General features: G+C 35.8%; 1 protein-coding gene across 2 annotated transcripts in view; it reads right to left on the bottom strand.

The window, feature by feature from the left end:
- Window positions 1–2,739: 2,739 nt before the first annotated feature.
- Window positions 2,740–16,451, bottom strand: part of GPC5 (glypican 5) — a 643,004-nt gene continuing 629,292 nt past the window's right edge. The window contains exon 8 of one of the 2 annotated variants that reach the window (XM_069878636.1): window positions 2,740–3,319. In XM_069878636.1, coding sequence (XP_069734737.1) covers window positions 3,159–3,319 — 161 coding nt within the window. In that variant the 3' untranslated portion in view covers window positions 2,740–3,158. The remainder of the gene's footprint in view (window positions 3,320–16,451) is intronic. The other variant, XM_069878646.1, reaches the window with a different exon arrangement.

Raw genomic sequence — 16,451 nt, 5'->3', positions numbered from 1 at the left:
AGAAATTAAGGGGAACAGTCCATGAAAAAACTGAGAAGTGACAAAGACCTGTAAATAAAACATACCCAGAGAAACCTTAGGACCTAATTACTATCATTATTTGAAAATGTGGTTTGTGTTTCCAAGAGGCTATAGAACAAACTTATAAGAATAAACTTATATATAAGTACAGTTATCTCCTTGACTGCCTGGTGCCATCTGTAAGGTGTCGAACAACACGTGAAAATGAGAAAAGGAAACAAAGTGCTTCAGGATATAAATAAAACTCAAAGTACTGACTATTGGTAGAATTTGATATCCATTTCTCAATCTTCTATTCAAAGCTTTATTCTGTTTTCCCTGAGGTGACTGATACCAGTCAGTGTTCAAAAAAAGTGTGGTCAGACTAGATTGATAGCTGGTTTGAGCTAGAATGAAAAAGGGAAACAATGAAATCAGATTTTCTTTTCCTGAATTACTGATGCTGAGACAACAAAACAAATGGATTTGAATGGCTGGTTAACAAAATCTGCAAAAGAAAGAAGAGTTTGAGTAAAATGTACACATTGGCACACATGCCTATTAATGACATTTATCTGGGCATGGAATCACTTTTAGGAATGCTCACTTGCTTTTCTAAATGTTATATCTGTTTACCTGTATGTTATATTTTGTGTACTAATAACTAAACAACATGTGCTTTTGGGAATAAAAATATGCTTTTATATATTAGTCTCATATAAAATTAAATTTCTTACAGTCTAGGAAGAGTTCAAGGTACAATATGAGTGAATGCAATACTGTACCATTTATTTTTTTCTCTTGCAAAGGACTGTGAAGGAGAAATAACTACAAAATATTTTTAAATACTTTCTAGTTTAAATGAAATAAGAACTAGTCATGGCAGGATAATAAAGTCTTACAACAGTAATATGCAATGTACTATTAGCACTGTGGAACAGTCTAGCTTGCCTTCTGTTACGAGGCGTGAGAACTTGAGCTGGGATTCATGTTGCAATTTAGATTTGCATTCATATGTCACCATTTTAAGTTTAATATTACTGATGGAGACTTGGCATATGATTCATGAGCTCATATGCACGTCTAGATGTATTTGATGTACACAATGATATCCCACTTAGCTACCAGCTGTAACTCCAGACTCCCATTTAAGGAAGCCTCTGGAATTTCCCATAAGTCCTGTATCATATATCTCTGTCCTATGAGGACACTCCTTGGATACTACAGGAAATCTTAGGTGGTACTAGACACTTACTTTTGAGCAACTGAATTACATTCTTAGGTGTCAGTCTTGATACGAGCTGAATAATGCTCTGGATTGCATTGACAATGCGCTGGATTGGGTTGACAAAGGGCTCTAGTCACATGCCCACAAAACAACCTGATTCCCTTCAGAGTGGTAGCTGGAAACAAAGTGACATGGCTTGGGGGGGGGTAGAGGGGAGAGTTACAGCCTGTTAACTGGAACTCATTCCTGCTACTTTAGCAATTGAATGTTGCCCTGTATTTATACTGACTGCAGTGGCAACTTAGAGATAGAGAACATGTGTAATAGTAATATAACACATATGTAAATATCTTTATGTAGACATATAGGTTAAGATATCTGAATCCATCACTGAAACCTAACTTTGCAATTATATGTGGATCTGCACATACAGTATTAAAATGTAGTTTTTCTGAACTATGAAAAGTAATTCCTAGTAAAATTATCTGAGCTTACATTGTGGTTTTTTTTTTTCCTTTTGGAGAAAGACAAAAGGGCGAATTCAACCTTTTCTGTTTTACATGGATGAAATCCCAAAAGGCAGGACTTTAAATACAAAAGTTATTAAGTGCAAAGTTTCACCAGTTGCTATCAACCATGTGTAGAGTTGTAAATAGCAGCATGAAGTCCACTTAGAGACCAGTTACTCCTGCTTTACTCCATGGGTTGATACTGTTTGTTTTCTTCATCAGTGTTGTGGATAATGCAGTAGAGTGCACTCGCAGCAAGTTCTCACAGAAAATATAAAAACAGGAGCAGTAGCTGATAAACCAGAGAGTTGTTCTGCAATTCAGAGGGACCTTTACAGACTGAAGAAATATCTTGATAGGAACTTCATGAAGTTCAAGAAAGGGAAATGTTAAGTTCTCCACCAGGGGAGGAATAACCTCATGCACCAGTGCGTGCTAGTGCGTGTGGGCTAGGAAGTAGCTCTGTGGAAAAGGATCTAGGGATCCTGATGGACATAAGGTTGAACATGAGCCTACAATGTGCTTTGGCAATACAGCCAACACCCTCCTGGGCTGAATTAGGAAAGATATTTCCAGCAGGACAAAGGAGGTGATCCTCCCCCTCTGCTCAGCACTGGTGATACCATATCTGTAGTTCTGTGTCTAGGTCTGGTGTCCCAGGACAGGAGAGACATGGACATATTAGATAGTGCCCTGCAAGGGGCTATGAAGATTTTGGAGGAATGGAAACATATATTCTACAGTGAGAGATCAAGACAGCTGGAGCTGTTTGGCCTGGAGAAGAGAAGATGCAGGGGAGATCTTATCAAAGTATATGAATACCTGATAAGGGCAGTAAAGAAGATGGAGCCAAACTCTTCTCAGTGGTACCCAGTGACAGGACAAGAGGCAATGGGCACAGACTGAAATAGAATGGATAACATTTATATGTAAGAAAAATCTTTTCTGCTGTGACTGTTGAAGCACTGGAATAGTTGCCCAGACAGGCTGTAGACTCCATTTTTGGAGACATTCAAAAAGCAACTGAACTTGGTCTTGGGCAGTTTGCTCTACTTGACTCTGCTCTGATCACAGGTTTGGTCTGGATGATCTCCAGAAGCCCTTTGCATGACTTAGAGATTCTTTGACCTCTCTTATACATATTGCTTTTGAGAGAAAGGTTATCATCGTCAACTTATTTTTAACATAAAATATTATAAAAGGAAACATGATTTTGCAGGACTATGGGGTGTTAAAAAAACTAGAGGAAAAACATTAACGAAACAAATTTGTTAATATGTGGGTCTAAGATCAGAGAGGCTGATATCTTATAAAGTATCATAAATATTGCAATAACCACCAGATCTCTTATTCCAGGCTTCTGAGTGGGGATAAACAGATGACAATGAGACATGTGTATCAAACCAGATTGTATCAAACAATTACCAAAGAACAAGAAACAATGTTACCAAGATAATCAGCATAACTGTCATACAATCAGCCATTGTTGTATATGCTCTTCCAGTTGTGTCTGAAGTGCTGTCATCATTGGTTTGATGGATTTGCTTCACATCACTGAGGTTTGTCTTGTCTGGCATCCCTGCTGAGGCAAATAAGAAAATATAGTATGATGCATGCCTTGTCACTGGTAGCAACATGCTATAGCAGAACCAGTTTAAATATCCTCAGCACACAGACCGTCACAGTTTGGTTTCTAATTCTCATGTTACTGCCAAATTCAAAATCCTTTATAATTGCATCTAGAGACTTAGGCTACACTATGCGGCCATTCATCATTGAAAGTAGTTCAGAAGTCTGCCAGCTCTGAACAAAATTGTCCTTGTAGAAATGTATCTCAACAAACACTTACAGACTAAAGTGATGGGTTTTGCAAGTCCCAGTAGTATCTAAAAGCCCACCCTGCTCATCTTTCTCAGATTTGAAGGAAAAGAGAAATAATTTAATGTGAAATTGTTTGTGTCTGTGTCCCAATATTATTCCAAAATGAAGTATACCTGATAGAAGGTATGCAGCAAAGTATACTTGTTGCTATATTAAACCTCCATTTTGGCACAATTTGAACAGATTTTACAACATTATAAGGAAAAATTGTAAAGCCAATTTCAAAGAGGAACTGTTATACCGAGTTCCCAGCCAAATATTTGTGCTTATTTTTGGACCAGAGTAAATATCTCTCCAACTCAATACAGTGCTTTTATGGAAAAAGGGTGTAATCACCCATTATATTTCCTCTGTCTAGTTAAAGAATCAGAAATAGAAAATTTTGAAGACATATTTAGATTTGGTAGCGTTGTCAGCTCCTTTTATTTGCTAGGCATACTTCTAGACTAACTGTCTTATCCCATATAATAAGTTGTGGCTTGCCACTATCAATCAAAATTAACAACTCTAAATTCAGTGTTATTACATGCAACAAATATTGACATTGTAATTACACTGAGACTGAAAAAGGCTTCATATAAAGCAAAGTCAATATTTATGTAATTAGGTCAATACATATATAATTCAGAAGGTAAACAGTACTGTTGGAAGAGCGGTATTAGAAAGAAACAGCTCTACTGAGCTGACATATTGATTTTACAGTCTGAGCTTCTGCATTATTATTCATTGTTTACGTGCTTCTTTCCTCTCTGTATCTTTAGTGAAAGATGAATAAACTAGTGATTCTTTTCTTTTTGTTTTTCAAAGGGAACTATGATGAAGTATAAATATTTCAGTCGTGATGTTATCCTCTTTGTTTAGCTGGTTTAACAGAAGGTACAGAGAATTCTCATTTTTTAAAAGAAACTACTTTTTGGTGCTTGTATTAAAAATACTCTTTTCTCTAAAGGCAAATTGTAAGCTGCTCTTTGTGAACTTGCTATGTTTACTCAAATATCCTTCCTGTAGCTTTGAAAAACATGCATTAGGGGAAGAGTCAGCTGAAGCCTGTCACGTTGTTTGAAAAATCTGTTAGAATGAATTTGTCTTCTTCGCTGCTGTACAGCAGACTGTATTGCTATTTTTTGTGGATGTAGTGATCCAATGCTCTTGCCCTGAATTTCTGAATATTAACTCTATGAGTAGCATGAAAGTGGACAGGGAAGGAGGGACAGTGACAACAGATGTTGTGAAGATGAGAATACAACTTCTCCTTATCATGCACATTCAGTGACTTGTCTGGGAAAAGATCAGTCACTCAACAATTGACTGAATGGGTGTTTGGTGAATGATCAAACAAGGTATATTAACATGTTTTTTTCAGGAAAGTTTTGTAAGTAGAACAATAAGAAAAATACGGTTTGGGTCATTTATCCAGAGATGGAGGCTTTCCCATGTTTAAAAAGACTAATTTCAATAGATGATGAAAAATTCAAGTCTCACTTATACAACAAAATGATTCACCAAGTGCTTAAGGTACAATTAAGAAAGTTTTTGTCAATGCATTTACAGATACTCTATCACAGTAATGAAAAATATGGACTTATCTTAATCTTTCAGGATATCAATTATTATAAAAGATAATTATCTTAAAAAGAAAAAATATTCCTATGTCTTGCAGTTAAGTAACTGACTTCAATTAGAGTATATGATCTGAATATGAAGACAATGTGACTGATTGGAAGGTCAAGCTTAATTTCTAGTGAAAATTTCATTGACAATATTATGGAAGAGAGGAAAAAATAGATTTCAGTTTATGGGAAATGTTATCTAATATTTTATTTTTAATTTACACTCAAATGAGAACTGCTGACTTTAGAAATTCCCATGGAAAGAATGTTTTAAGAAATCTCCAAACCTACCAATGTATTTTCCTTTGATAAATCAATATGTCATGAAGTATTTAATGTAATCTCTGTTGTTAAACGAATATACTGTTAGGATTGCAGTGTAAACATACAGCAAACCTTCACCTATTCAAACCTATGGGTCTATGCCATATCTTTGACTTTATTGAAATGAAAAGTTCAAAAAATATATTCAGATATGATCCTGTGAAAAAACCACTGTACAGAAAAACACTCCTAAAAATAGCTTATTCTAATGGAACAGTGGGTGCCCCTCCCCCTTGAATGCTATGTCTTTTTTTTTTTTAGCTAATTCTAGTAGGTATAACAATAAATTCAATTGCTACACTTAGGCTATACTTACTATTTAAATAAGTAGGCTCTGTTGTCCATTATGCAGCAGGATTTAAACATATATGTCACCTGATGCATATAAGAATCAGTAATGAAAATTATCCTTTCTTATAAATTATTTTGACTTTTAAAATTCACAACAAATTTGCAATGACAACTGTCCAAATATTTGCAGCAGAACAGAAGAAACCCAAACCAGAACTTGTTTGGATTAATTTCCTCACATGCTAGAGGGTTATAGCAAAGGTATGTAAGTTTCCCAAATATTTCAGATTATCCTTGATAAATCTCTGCTTTAGTGTCAAAATTATACTAGAGCTAATATTTTGCCTGGAAAATTGTAGAGTTCAGAAGTTTCAGTTAAAATTCCAAAGCTTTTCTGAAGAAAAGCCAGAACTGCATCAGAGCAGAAGATCAATTGCTTGGGAATTAAAATCTAAGGATACTGTTTGCATGAACTTTTGTATAAAGTAAAGCCATGCAGTATCACATACTTTTCCCCGACATCAGCTGTGAAACTCAAGTAGTGGCTACAACATAAAGGCTTGTCCTGCTCTGGTTTGAGAAAAAAAAAATCAGTAAAATAATTTCACCAAACATTGTGAATTATTATATTATTATGATTTTACAGTATGTCGCTATAGTAAAACAGGTACAGAATAGTTCTAATGCTTTTAACATCTTCTAGAGATATTTAAAGTTTGTGACAGGTAAAGACACTGGCAGCCTTAAGAGCTGAGCTGTTATATTCTCCAGAATAGCTACAGTAACATTATAATCTCCTTCCAATATTCAGCAAGAGCTTTAAACCTTGATTTGAAAAGTCAGACCTGAAGTCATGGAAGATTTACATTTGGCATGAAGTTTTTCTACTGAGATTGTACAAACCAGGCTATGACTTCTGATGCTCAATGGTCATGCTGGGACTTAAGTTATTTTAGACATTTTAAATGGAATAATGGCCTAGCTTGAAACCAAAACAGAAAGTGTTTGTGTAACTGTAGCTGAATTTCAAACCTCTTGCTGTATTATGTTCTAGCTGCCAAATAAGCTGCTGTGGGAATCCCTTTGGATAGAAAACCTGTCAAAGATTTAGAGAGGAGGAAGAACTGTATTTATCTTTGTGTATCATTCTTATGATGCTCTAGAAGATTAAAAATACAGCTTTTACGGCTTGAGCATTTTCTTTAAGAATAAAGTATAAGGAAGAACCTGAGTAGGTATGGGACAGTGTTTCAGGTAGGAAAAAATATGTGGAATGTGTCTTTACAAGAAAATACTCCTGTGAAGTCACATGCAATAGTCTTCTTAGAAGGACAAGTAATTATTTCAGTCACTATAGGTAAGCTAAATTTTGGGATCCTATAGAACATGAGTTGTGAAGAAACACACTAGAGAGTTGAAGTTCTGTCCCAAAATATGTTAGGAATATAATGAAGAAGCATTATGAAAGGTTAAAGAAATACATAAAGGTCAGATCAGTAGACCAAAAGCCTGGTAGGCTGTAAAATTATGTTTAAATATGAAGTTGGAAATGTAATTTACAATAATGAGATACCTGGAAAAGGATGACATGTAGGCATCTCAGTCATGAATGTATAGATATCAGTAAGGAGCAATATTATTTTGGGGAAGCTGAAGATAAATTTCAATACAACTGATAAAGTAAACTGAAGAATCTGTGGGCAAAGGCAAAAGGACAAATAGCACAATCATTATGAGGAATGAGGGGACAGTGGTATGAGAGCAATGGGATCAGGAATCTGAAGCTAGTAAGAGCTAGGACAACCTCCTTACTGTGTTGAGTGAACACTAACTGTGACCTGTATTGACATCTTTCTGTAGTATGAATGAAGACATAATAATAGCTTGGTTCCAACAATTCAAAATAATGATGTGTCAATAATGACTTCCTGCAGTTAAACTTTAAAAAATGCACTAATTAATGTTAACCAAAAAGAAGGTTGGAAAAAAAAAGTATTTACATTTCTTTTGCAAACTGAAACTTTAAAAACTTCTAATTCATGTCTTTTCCCTTTCTTTTAATGTTTTGGTTTTCTTGGCTTTTGGGTTTTGTTGTTTTGTTTGCTTGATTGTTTTTTTGTGCCAGATTCTACCCCTAACTACATAGTAGCATGAAAAGGTTTTAAAACATAGTTATACTAACTAGACCACAGAGCTGTGTTTAAATACCTCAGGTATGCTTCACTTTATAGGTAGTGCTTGCTGTGAAAACTTGCATTTCCTACTTTAAGTAATGTATAGTTTCCTTTACTGAACAGTTGCTATATGTGAGAAAAAATATTCAACATATGTCAGACTGTTCACCAGCTAGTGTATTTAAGGCATTTATGTTAAAAATATCACAAAATACTTACAAGTATCTAGTTTTTAGAAAGAAAAGTAGAAACAATGGACTACCTCTACTATTACTCAAAGACTCCTTCATGTGAAGTTCACATGATGTTAGCTATGAATTTTGGGCCCCTCACCAAAAGAAGGTTGTTGATGCTCTGGAGAGTGTCCAGAGAAGAGCAACAAAGCTGGTGGAGAGGCTGGAGAACAAGTCTTACAAGGAGCAGTTGAGGGAACTGGGATTGTTTAGCCTGGAGAAGAGGGAGCTGAGGGGAGACCTCATTGCTCTCTACAACTACCTGAAAGGAGGTTGTGGAGAGGAGGGAGCTGGCCTCTTCTCCCAAGTGTCAGGGGACAGGAAAAGAGGGCATGACATCAAGCTGCATCAGGAGAGGTTCAGATTGGATATCAGAAAAAAAAAGTTCACAGAAAGGGTGATTGGGCACTGGAACAGGTGGCTGAGGGAGGTGGTTGAGTCACCTTCCTTGGAGGTATTTAAAAGATGCATAGATGAAGTGCTGAGGGACATGGTTTAGTGGCAGATAGGAATGGTTGGACTCTGTGATCCAAGAGATCTTTTCCAATCTGGTGATTCTATGGTTCGATGATTCTATGAAGTCTCAGTGAAGAGAAAATTGCCCCTGCATTATGGAAGATTCGTGGCAAAGGACTAATTTTGGGAGACCAATTTCATATTTTTTATGACTGCACCTATACCTCCAAAAGCTAAAGGATGTCTCTAAAAGTAAAACGTATGTGGTATTATGCTTGAACATACGGTCTTCTTATGGTACACATATAGCAGTGATTGTCTTTATGCTTTTCAGGAAATCTGTGGTTTTTTATGTTGTAGAGCAGCTTTTGTCCTCTTTATTGCACAGTTAAGTGAAATGGAAAGAACATGGGGATTGGAATGGATGATCTGTTATGTCCCTTCCAACCCTGCTGATTCAGTGATTCTGTAAGTATTAAATGTTTCACAATTCAGCTTTAGTCGTGAACAAACAAGCAAACAAACAAATAAGAAAAACCCATTCATTGCAGCCTAGAGAAGAGAAGGCTTCGAGGAGATCTTGTGGCAACCTTCCAGTACCTTAAAGGGGCTACAAGAAAGCTGGGGAGGGACTGTTTAAAAAGGCTTGTAGTGATAGGACTAGGGGCAACAGGTATAAACTGGAGCGGGACAGATTTAGGCTAGACTTAAGGAAGAATTTCTTCACCATGAGAGTGGTGAGGCACTGGTTGTTGTGGATATCTAATCCCTGGAGGTGTTTAAGGTGAGGTTGGATGGGGCCTTGTGCAGCCTGATCTAGTGGGAAGTGTCCCTGCACAGAGCAGGGGGGGGTGGAACTGCATGATCTTTAAGGTCCCTTCCAACCCTAACTATTCTATGAATCCATTATTTCAGCAGCAAGCACTTAAGAGGAAGGAATTTACACCCCTTTACCATTCTTTGACTACAGTGCTTTTAAAGATGTGAACAGTGATGTAAGAGATATCCCTGCTGAGATTTAAGTCAGGAATCCACGTAATGAAAAATGGATCTTTGCTTTATTTTGTTTAGTTTTCATGTAATGAAGGAGAAATTAACAGCTGATCCACAGAGCCTAAAGAATTGTCAAATTTTTCAAGCATTTTTCCAATAAATTATTTAATATTGCACATTGGCTTGCCATATCTTACATATAAACCAGTTTATTCAGCTGAATTTCTTAATACTTCAAACTCCTTGATATCTACTGAAGCTCCATGTGCAACAGTGTTCGTTAGAAAAGAACAGAAGAGTCAACATTATTCATTTAGAATGAATGAAGGCTTTTTCCCTATGGAACCTCTTGTTACATAAATATAACAGCTTCCCCCTCAATGAAATCAATGAATTAGCACATAAAAGAGGTTTCACTAATACTAAAATTGTATAATACTTATAATTCTTATCCCTTTATATCTTTCTGTGAGGTCTAAAATCTTAATTTGTATCTGATTGTGTCGATTCCAATAGGTGTTCAGTAAACTTAAGGTGAAAGAAAAAAGGTCAAAACCTCAAATCAATAGATTTTACCCAAAAAGCAATGTCTCTGCTTCACTATTTGAGTCTGCCTGTCACCATTGCCTGATACTTTTTAGGCAGGAGAAACAATAATATACAGTGAAAAATTTAAATAATCAGTCTATTGGGACTCCTAACTTCTGGCATTTAGTGATTAATGTATGCATTGGAGCACAGGGATACATATTTATTATCCTTATAAAGTAGAGTGAATCATTCTCGTAATTCTCATAAATTTATGCTCCTTTTTTTAAATTCACTTTGCCTCATGCAAGAAGAAAGCAAACCAGAAGCATTGGAAAGCCAAAATAAAAAATCCCCAACAAACTGAACATGTGCTTACACCTTCTCAATTGTACACCATCATTTGTAAACATGAAGGCCAGAGTTCTCAAAATAAATTTGTTAAAAATAATTCAGTACAGCTTTTTTTTAAAACCACAAATGAGCTCATATTATGGCAAAGCAGAATTTCATCTGCTTTGCTATGGTGGTTAAATGGGTCAGTTTGTGTCAGAAAGTATAAGATCAAGTGTGATCACCATATTAAATGTGGCAAAAAGTACATTATGCTGATGCTGAAGTGGTGAGCTTAGGAAAATAATAACAGGTGATAAGTAAGATGTGATTAGTCTCACTTAGTTTTTCATATCCGGGCAGCCTAAATTTACAGCTATGGTCGAGTTGGTTAAACACTGCTATAGATAGTTTAGATGCAGGGGAGGTAGGTATTGCACTTGGCATACAGCTTCCCACCCAAAAGCAGCCTGATTCATACAAAACCCTTAAGAGATGTCTTGCACATACCAGAGCATCTCCAGTGGCTTTTGGCATTTCTCTTTTGACAACTGGATCCTACCCCTGCATCAAAGTTAGTTACTGCAGCTCCTAAATTAGTTACTGCAGTTACTAAATGTGAAGAAATAAGAAAATGCAGAAGAATGAGATGGAGTACTTCGAAGTAGATACTATGTCTGAAATTGGACAGATGAATCCTACTCCTCGTCACATAACAGGTTCACCACTGAGTGATCAGTGAATATTTTCCAACATGTTGCCTGTCTGTCATTATGCTTTATAACTTTGGTGGGGAAAAAAAAGAGTAAATATTGAATCATGTAGAAGTTCTAGGTAGGAAACAAATAAAAATAGAAGCATTTGTTTCATCTGTGGCCCTATATTTTTCACTGTTATACCTAAGGCCCTCTCTTTAAGCATTTTCTGGTTTCAGCATCTAATATTGAGGAGCAAGCGGAAGGGCTGCCATATTACCATGAAAATAGTGAATGTTCGATGTGTCCATCTTGGAGAAGTCATTACTACACGGAAATGCTTCCTGCTAAAGTACAGAAAGAGTCATTGTAGCTGTATTTATGCAGCTAAATATACACCCCAGAAGGAGATCCTTAAGGCAAAGTAATGTTGACTGCCTTATGTCCACCATGCTCAGAGACAGCAGTAGCTAGCAGAAACTGCTGAACAAATCTCCTCTACACAGTACAATGCCCTGCATCTCTTTTAAACCACACACAGTTGTCTCCTTGGCTCAAAGAGCAAGTGAATATTTTTTGTTTGATTGGTCTTAGTTCAAAGTGCCTGAAAAAAAAATGAGGGCTGTGCTGCAACCCACCAGGTAGTGTTTTTATAACATGAAACTGAAGAAGTATATTTCAGGCTCTGGGATCTGATATCCAGGCATGGGAAAGTGTTTTGAAAATAAAAAGCCTGCTGTTGTGGGACTTTGTAGGGCAGAGAAATCAAGCCTTTGGCCATCTGGTTTGTGTTGCCTTTTGGAAGAAATCTGTGCAATGAATTATCCACAGAACTTGAGGTTTGTTTTGTAGGGATGGAGGCGGTTTTCCTTAATACTGAGCCACAGAGTAAATGAACATATATGCAATGTGGGCAGCAGGACCTAAGACCAGGAGATAACTCCTAAGCTAAGTTACTTGACAACGTAGACATAACCAGTGAAATCACTGAAATTTGGAGAAATTTTTAGTATCATAGGAAGGTATTGTACTGTGATATAAATTCCAGCAATAAATTCTTTCAGTGAAATACAATTGTGTGTTTTTCATGGCTATTCCTAAGAAAAGTACCTCAGGAAACCTGTGTCAGGTCCCAGGAAGGACTCTGGGTACCAAATGACTTAATGTGGTCTACATGCCACAAGTCAATATGGAAAAGGGAGATGATGCTCACTTATGTGCCAAGACAACTGAAAAATTATTTCTAGCTTGCCTCCACAAAGGGGGATCTTAATTGGGATTTTTTTTTTTCTTTATGTGAAGTCTGGTGATAATCAAGGTCCTGTTACATTTCTTTATTTCTCAGGGTAGTTTTCTTGTACATTATCTACTCTAGTCTTAAATGACAGAGCTTTCACTAATTTCCCCAGCTAAAAATACAGCATAGCCCATGTAATGCACTATGCCATAGCATGATGCAGGTAAGAACACTTTGGAACACAGTATACTGAGCTGTTGTCAGTTTTTGCTCTCTGTTTATGCACTAAACATACTGTTGTGAAGAAAGTTTCTGGAATAAGTAATTGGTACTTAACTGGAGGAAATAATTTTATTTAAAGTTTTCCCTTTTTATTTGTATATTCTAATGATCATTGTAATGATACACAAATCAACACAAATAGCAATTAAAATTGCACAGGGAATATCAAGATGTAAGTAATCTTACCTACAAACAAAGGAATAGTACTACTGTTATTTTTAGAAAGCAATTAAGAAGACTGCCTAATGGCATTAGCTAAGAAAATTTTGCATGGTTAACCATATATTAGGAAATGAATCCAACATATTATCTTTAACTGTACATGTTTTATGAAATCCGTATATATGAGAAACAGGGTGTAAGCAATAACCTTAGCATAAGTCTGGCAAGTCATTTTTACTACAAGAGCAGCAGACATTAAGTCTCTAGTCTAGTATTTGGAAGTTTTCTATCAAAGTTGACAGTGGCATTTGTTTCACATTCTGCATTAGTGAACTCAGTATTTCCATTTAGAAAACAAAGCTTTTATGAGTTAATGTAACACAAACAAATGGTGTCACAAACTAAAATATTTCTATTTATTTTGCTTTTGTAAATATCAGAAAGAGATAACATTTTAAGAAAATTGTATACTTTTTTTACTTGTAGATCAGTTTTAGCATGTAGCAAAGTATTAGATGTCTAAAAGACTTGGTTTCATTTTGCATACTAAAATGCAAACTAAAACATAACTATATTTTTTGTCTGAGGTAGTGAGAACCACTGTAACTGTCATTAGATCTATTCCTGTTGCTTTCTCGTGTAATGGCTTCTAAATCCGTGCTCATTATAAGATGTGTTTGTTATAACTTCAATGATTCTAGGTGCTGGAATCAGCATTGTCAATAGTGACTGTTTTAAATTAAGAAATCCATCTTTTCAATCCTTTTCACTATTGAGAAACATTTAATCTTTATCATTAACCTATGCAAAGGCTTTGTAATCAATACAAAATTACAATACAGATAAAGTCCCATAAATCAGACTGTGTACAAGTAAGCAAATTCTTCATTCTTTGAATTTTCGTCTGTTCGGTACTAATTTGCTTCCTATGAATCATATGTCCCAGGAAAATTACTGTCCTTTCAAAGAATTTAGCCACGTGATTTTTTTTTCCAGTTTGCTGTAGGAGACTTATAATCAGCCATTCTGCTTTATACAAAACTGCCATCTAGAAGAGAAAGATGAATTTGAACTGAAGATCTTGGAAGTAATATGTTAACTGGGTTTGATCTGGAATGTTACCAATTAGGCCCATTAAGAAAATGAAATATATATATTTTTTTAAATAATTCAGATTTCAAAGATTTATAGTCCAATTTCACAGAAGCAGTTCATTATTTTACTGTTTGTCCAGATTCAGTTTTTGAAATGAAGATATAAAATCTGTCTTTTCTGGAAAAGAAATACGAACTAAATAAATTCCATTTGTTAACAATATTTTCTTTTTAGGTCAGTCCACCTAGAATTTCAGTCATTCCACTTTTTTTAAAAGAAACGTATTTTGTAGAATATTTTAATCCCCCAAGACAGTGATGCATTAAACTATACTTCTTAATTTTTTCTGTAAATCATATTGAATGACATATTTCTAAAGTTTAAGCTGATCTTGGGCAGTACAGCTTGCGGTCATTTCCTCATCATGTCTATCAGGAGGGAGTTATAAACCCACCTATTGCCATTCACTGGCTCGTGCAAAATCCCTGGAGTGAACTTATTCCCAGAGGTAAGCCATCAGGTTTGTGATTTTTCTTGCTGAGCTAGTTTTACTGGATCCTGAGCTTACTTTTACAGCTACCCCACAGTGGGATCAGATAAGTGCTGGCAGGAGGGAGAAGGATCATGTTGTTATAATCTAGAAAAGGACTTAAGCTGTCAGCTAACCATAAAACCATTGTAAAGCGCCCAGAAACAGACTGAGAAGAATGTATAATCCACTGTTGATATCTGACCTGAACCCACATCAAAGACTGTCTTGCTGACAAAAAAGTAAGTGTGGAGTATTAAAGGAAGTAGACATGTAGATATTCACATTCCTTCCCTGTAAACAAAAGCACAGCTTTACTCCTTCAAGGTAAGAATGCAACTCAGGTTGCTGTTTCTGTTCCTCTCTGTGATAATCTTTGTTTCCCCAATATTTAGCCCAGCTATTATGTTGAAAATGTATCAAAAGCATATTATTTAAAAATATCTAGATCCTAATGTTTTCTTAGAAATGTATTTTCTAATAAGACTATGAAATTTAAAATACACATTTCTTTCATCGATATTTTTACCCTCCAATTTTCATTTCAGAGCCAGTCCTTTCTGGCAGAGCATTTCAATTTCTTTCAGGCTTGATGAAGGTCTGATAAATACTGTTGCTTTCTGATGAATACTGATCTACATCCTGCAGTATGTTTAGGGTTATGAGATGCTGTAAAAAGTCTCATGTCTTAGTGCATCCCACAAGCACAAGATCTTTGATCCGAAGTCACTAAAAACACACAGTTAAACATCAAAATAAGCACACTCTTTAAGTTCAGAGATAACCACCAGGTAATTCAAAAGCTGAACAAGGTACCTGTAGCAGTTTTACCTCTCCCCAGAAAAACTAACCTTGCTGAATTCATATCAATGTGCAGCGTTTACTCAGATACATGGTTCCCATTCAGCAACACACAAATAGTGTTGCTTCTGTTTGGTTCCCAGGCAACTTTCCCTAAAGAGAAGAAAAACTCCTTTCACCTTCATACTTCCCCAGCCTAAGAAGGCTGAGCATTGACTTAATTGGTTCTGGTCGGTGGACTGGGGGAAAATAGTTTCTGACAAAAGAAAGATATCAGTCTCCAGCTTTGTAACAAAAAAAGTGGGTAATGTAAGAAGAGGTCTCAAGATAATGTGGGGAAAAGGAAAAGAAAGAGTGAGGAAAAAGGTGATTTCTTTATTTTCCACATCAGTAGTGTGGATACGAGGGTAGCTAAAATAAAAAGCAAACTTATGTAGTTTCAATAGTTTCTTCTTGAAAATACATAATCTGTATCTGCTCCTTATTTCTAACTGAAGGGAATGGCCCATCTAACTTAACTTGCTTATCTAACTTAAGCATAAAGGAAGAATCTGAACTGATATTTCTACTTAATTTTATAATTTAGTTATGTTTTCAAAACTGCTTTTTAGTCACAAAGCAGCACTTCAAAGAGAATAGGAGTACAGATTGATGAGAATCAGTTGAACTTTCATGGTTTAGGTCTTTAGCCTGAAGATATTGATCCAAGAGAGAAAGAATTGAATAAACAAAGAATGAGGTTTGAAAAGCAAAGAAAAGAGAAGAGAAAGAGGTGACCTCTATTTAAAGTAACTCTATGTAGACTAGTAAGTGAAAGACATCATAAGTTTGTATTTTGTTTTTGGTTTGGAAGCACTAGTTTTGGCTTTAAAGTTACCAACAGTGAGGCATGGTAAGCTGAGATGTACCATAGTCAGTGAAGAGGAATGTGAAAATGTTAAAAGTGCTAGGTTTTTATGTATAAGTGAGTCACGGGAGCTGAGGAGATACACTGCAGAGTCACTCTGTGAGCTTTCTCTTCACTTTAGGTTCCTGAATTCTTGTCCTGACCATTCACAGTCCTTTAAGTACAGATGTTCTTCTTGAGCAA

Source organism: Phaenicophaeus curvirostris, chromosome 1 (genome assembly GCF_032191515.1).
Source record: "Phaenicophaeus curvirostris isolate KB17595 chromosome 1, BPBGC_Pcur_1.0, whole genome shotgun sequence".
In the NCBI taxonomy this organism is placed as follows: domain Eukaryota; kingdom Metazoa; phylum Chordata; class Aves; order Cuculiformes; family Cuculidae; genus Phaenicophaeus; species Phaenicophaeus curvirostris.
The sequence above is the reverse complement of the archived record's forward strand: the minus strand, read 5'-3'. Positions and strand labels throughout refer to the sequence as shown.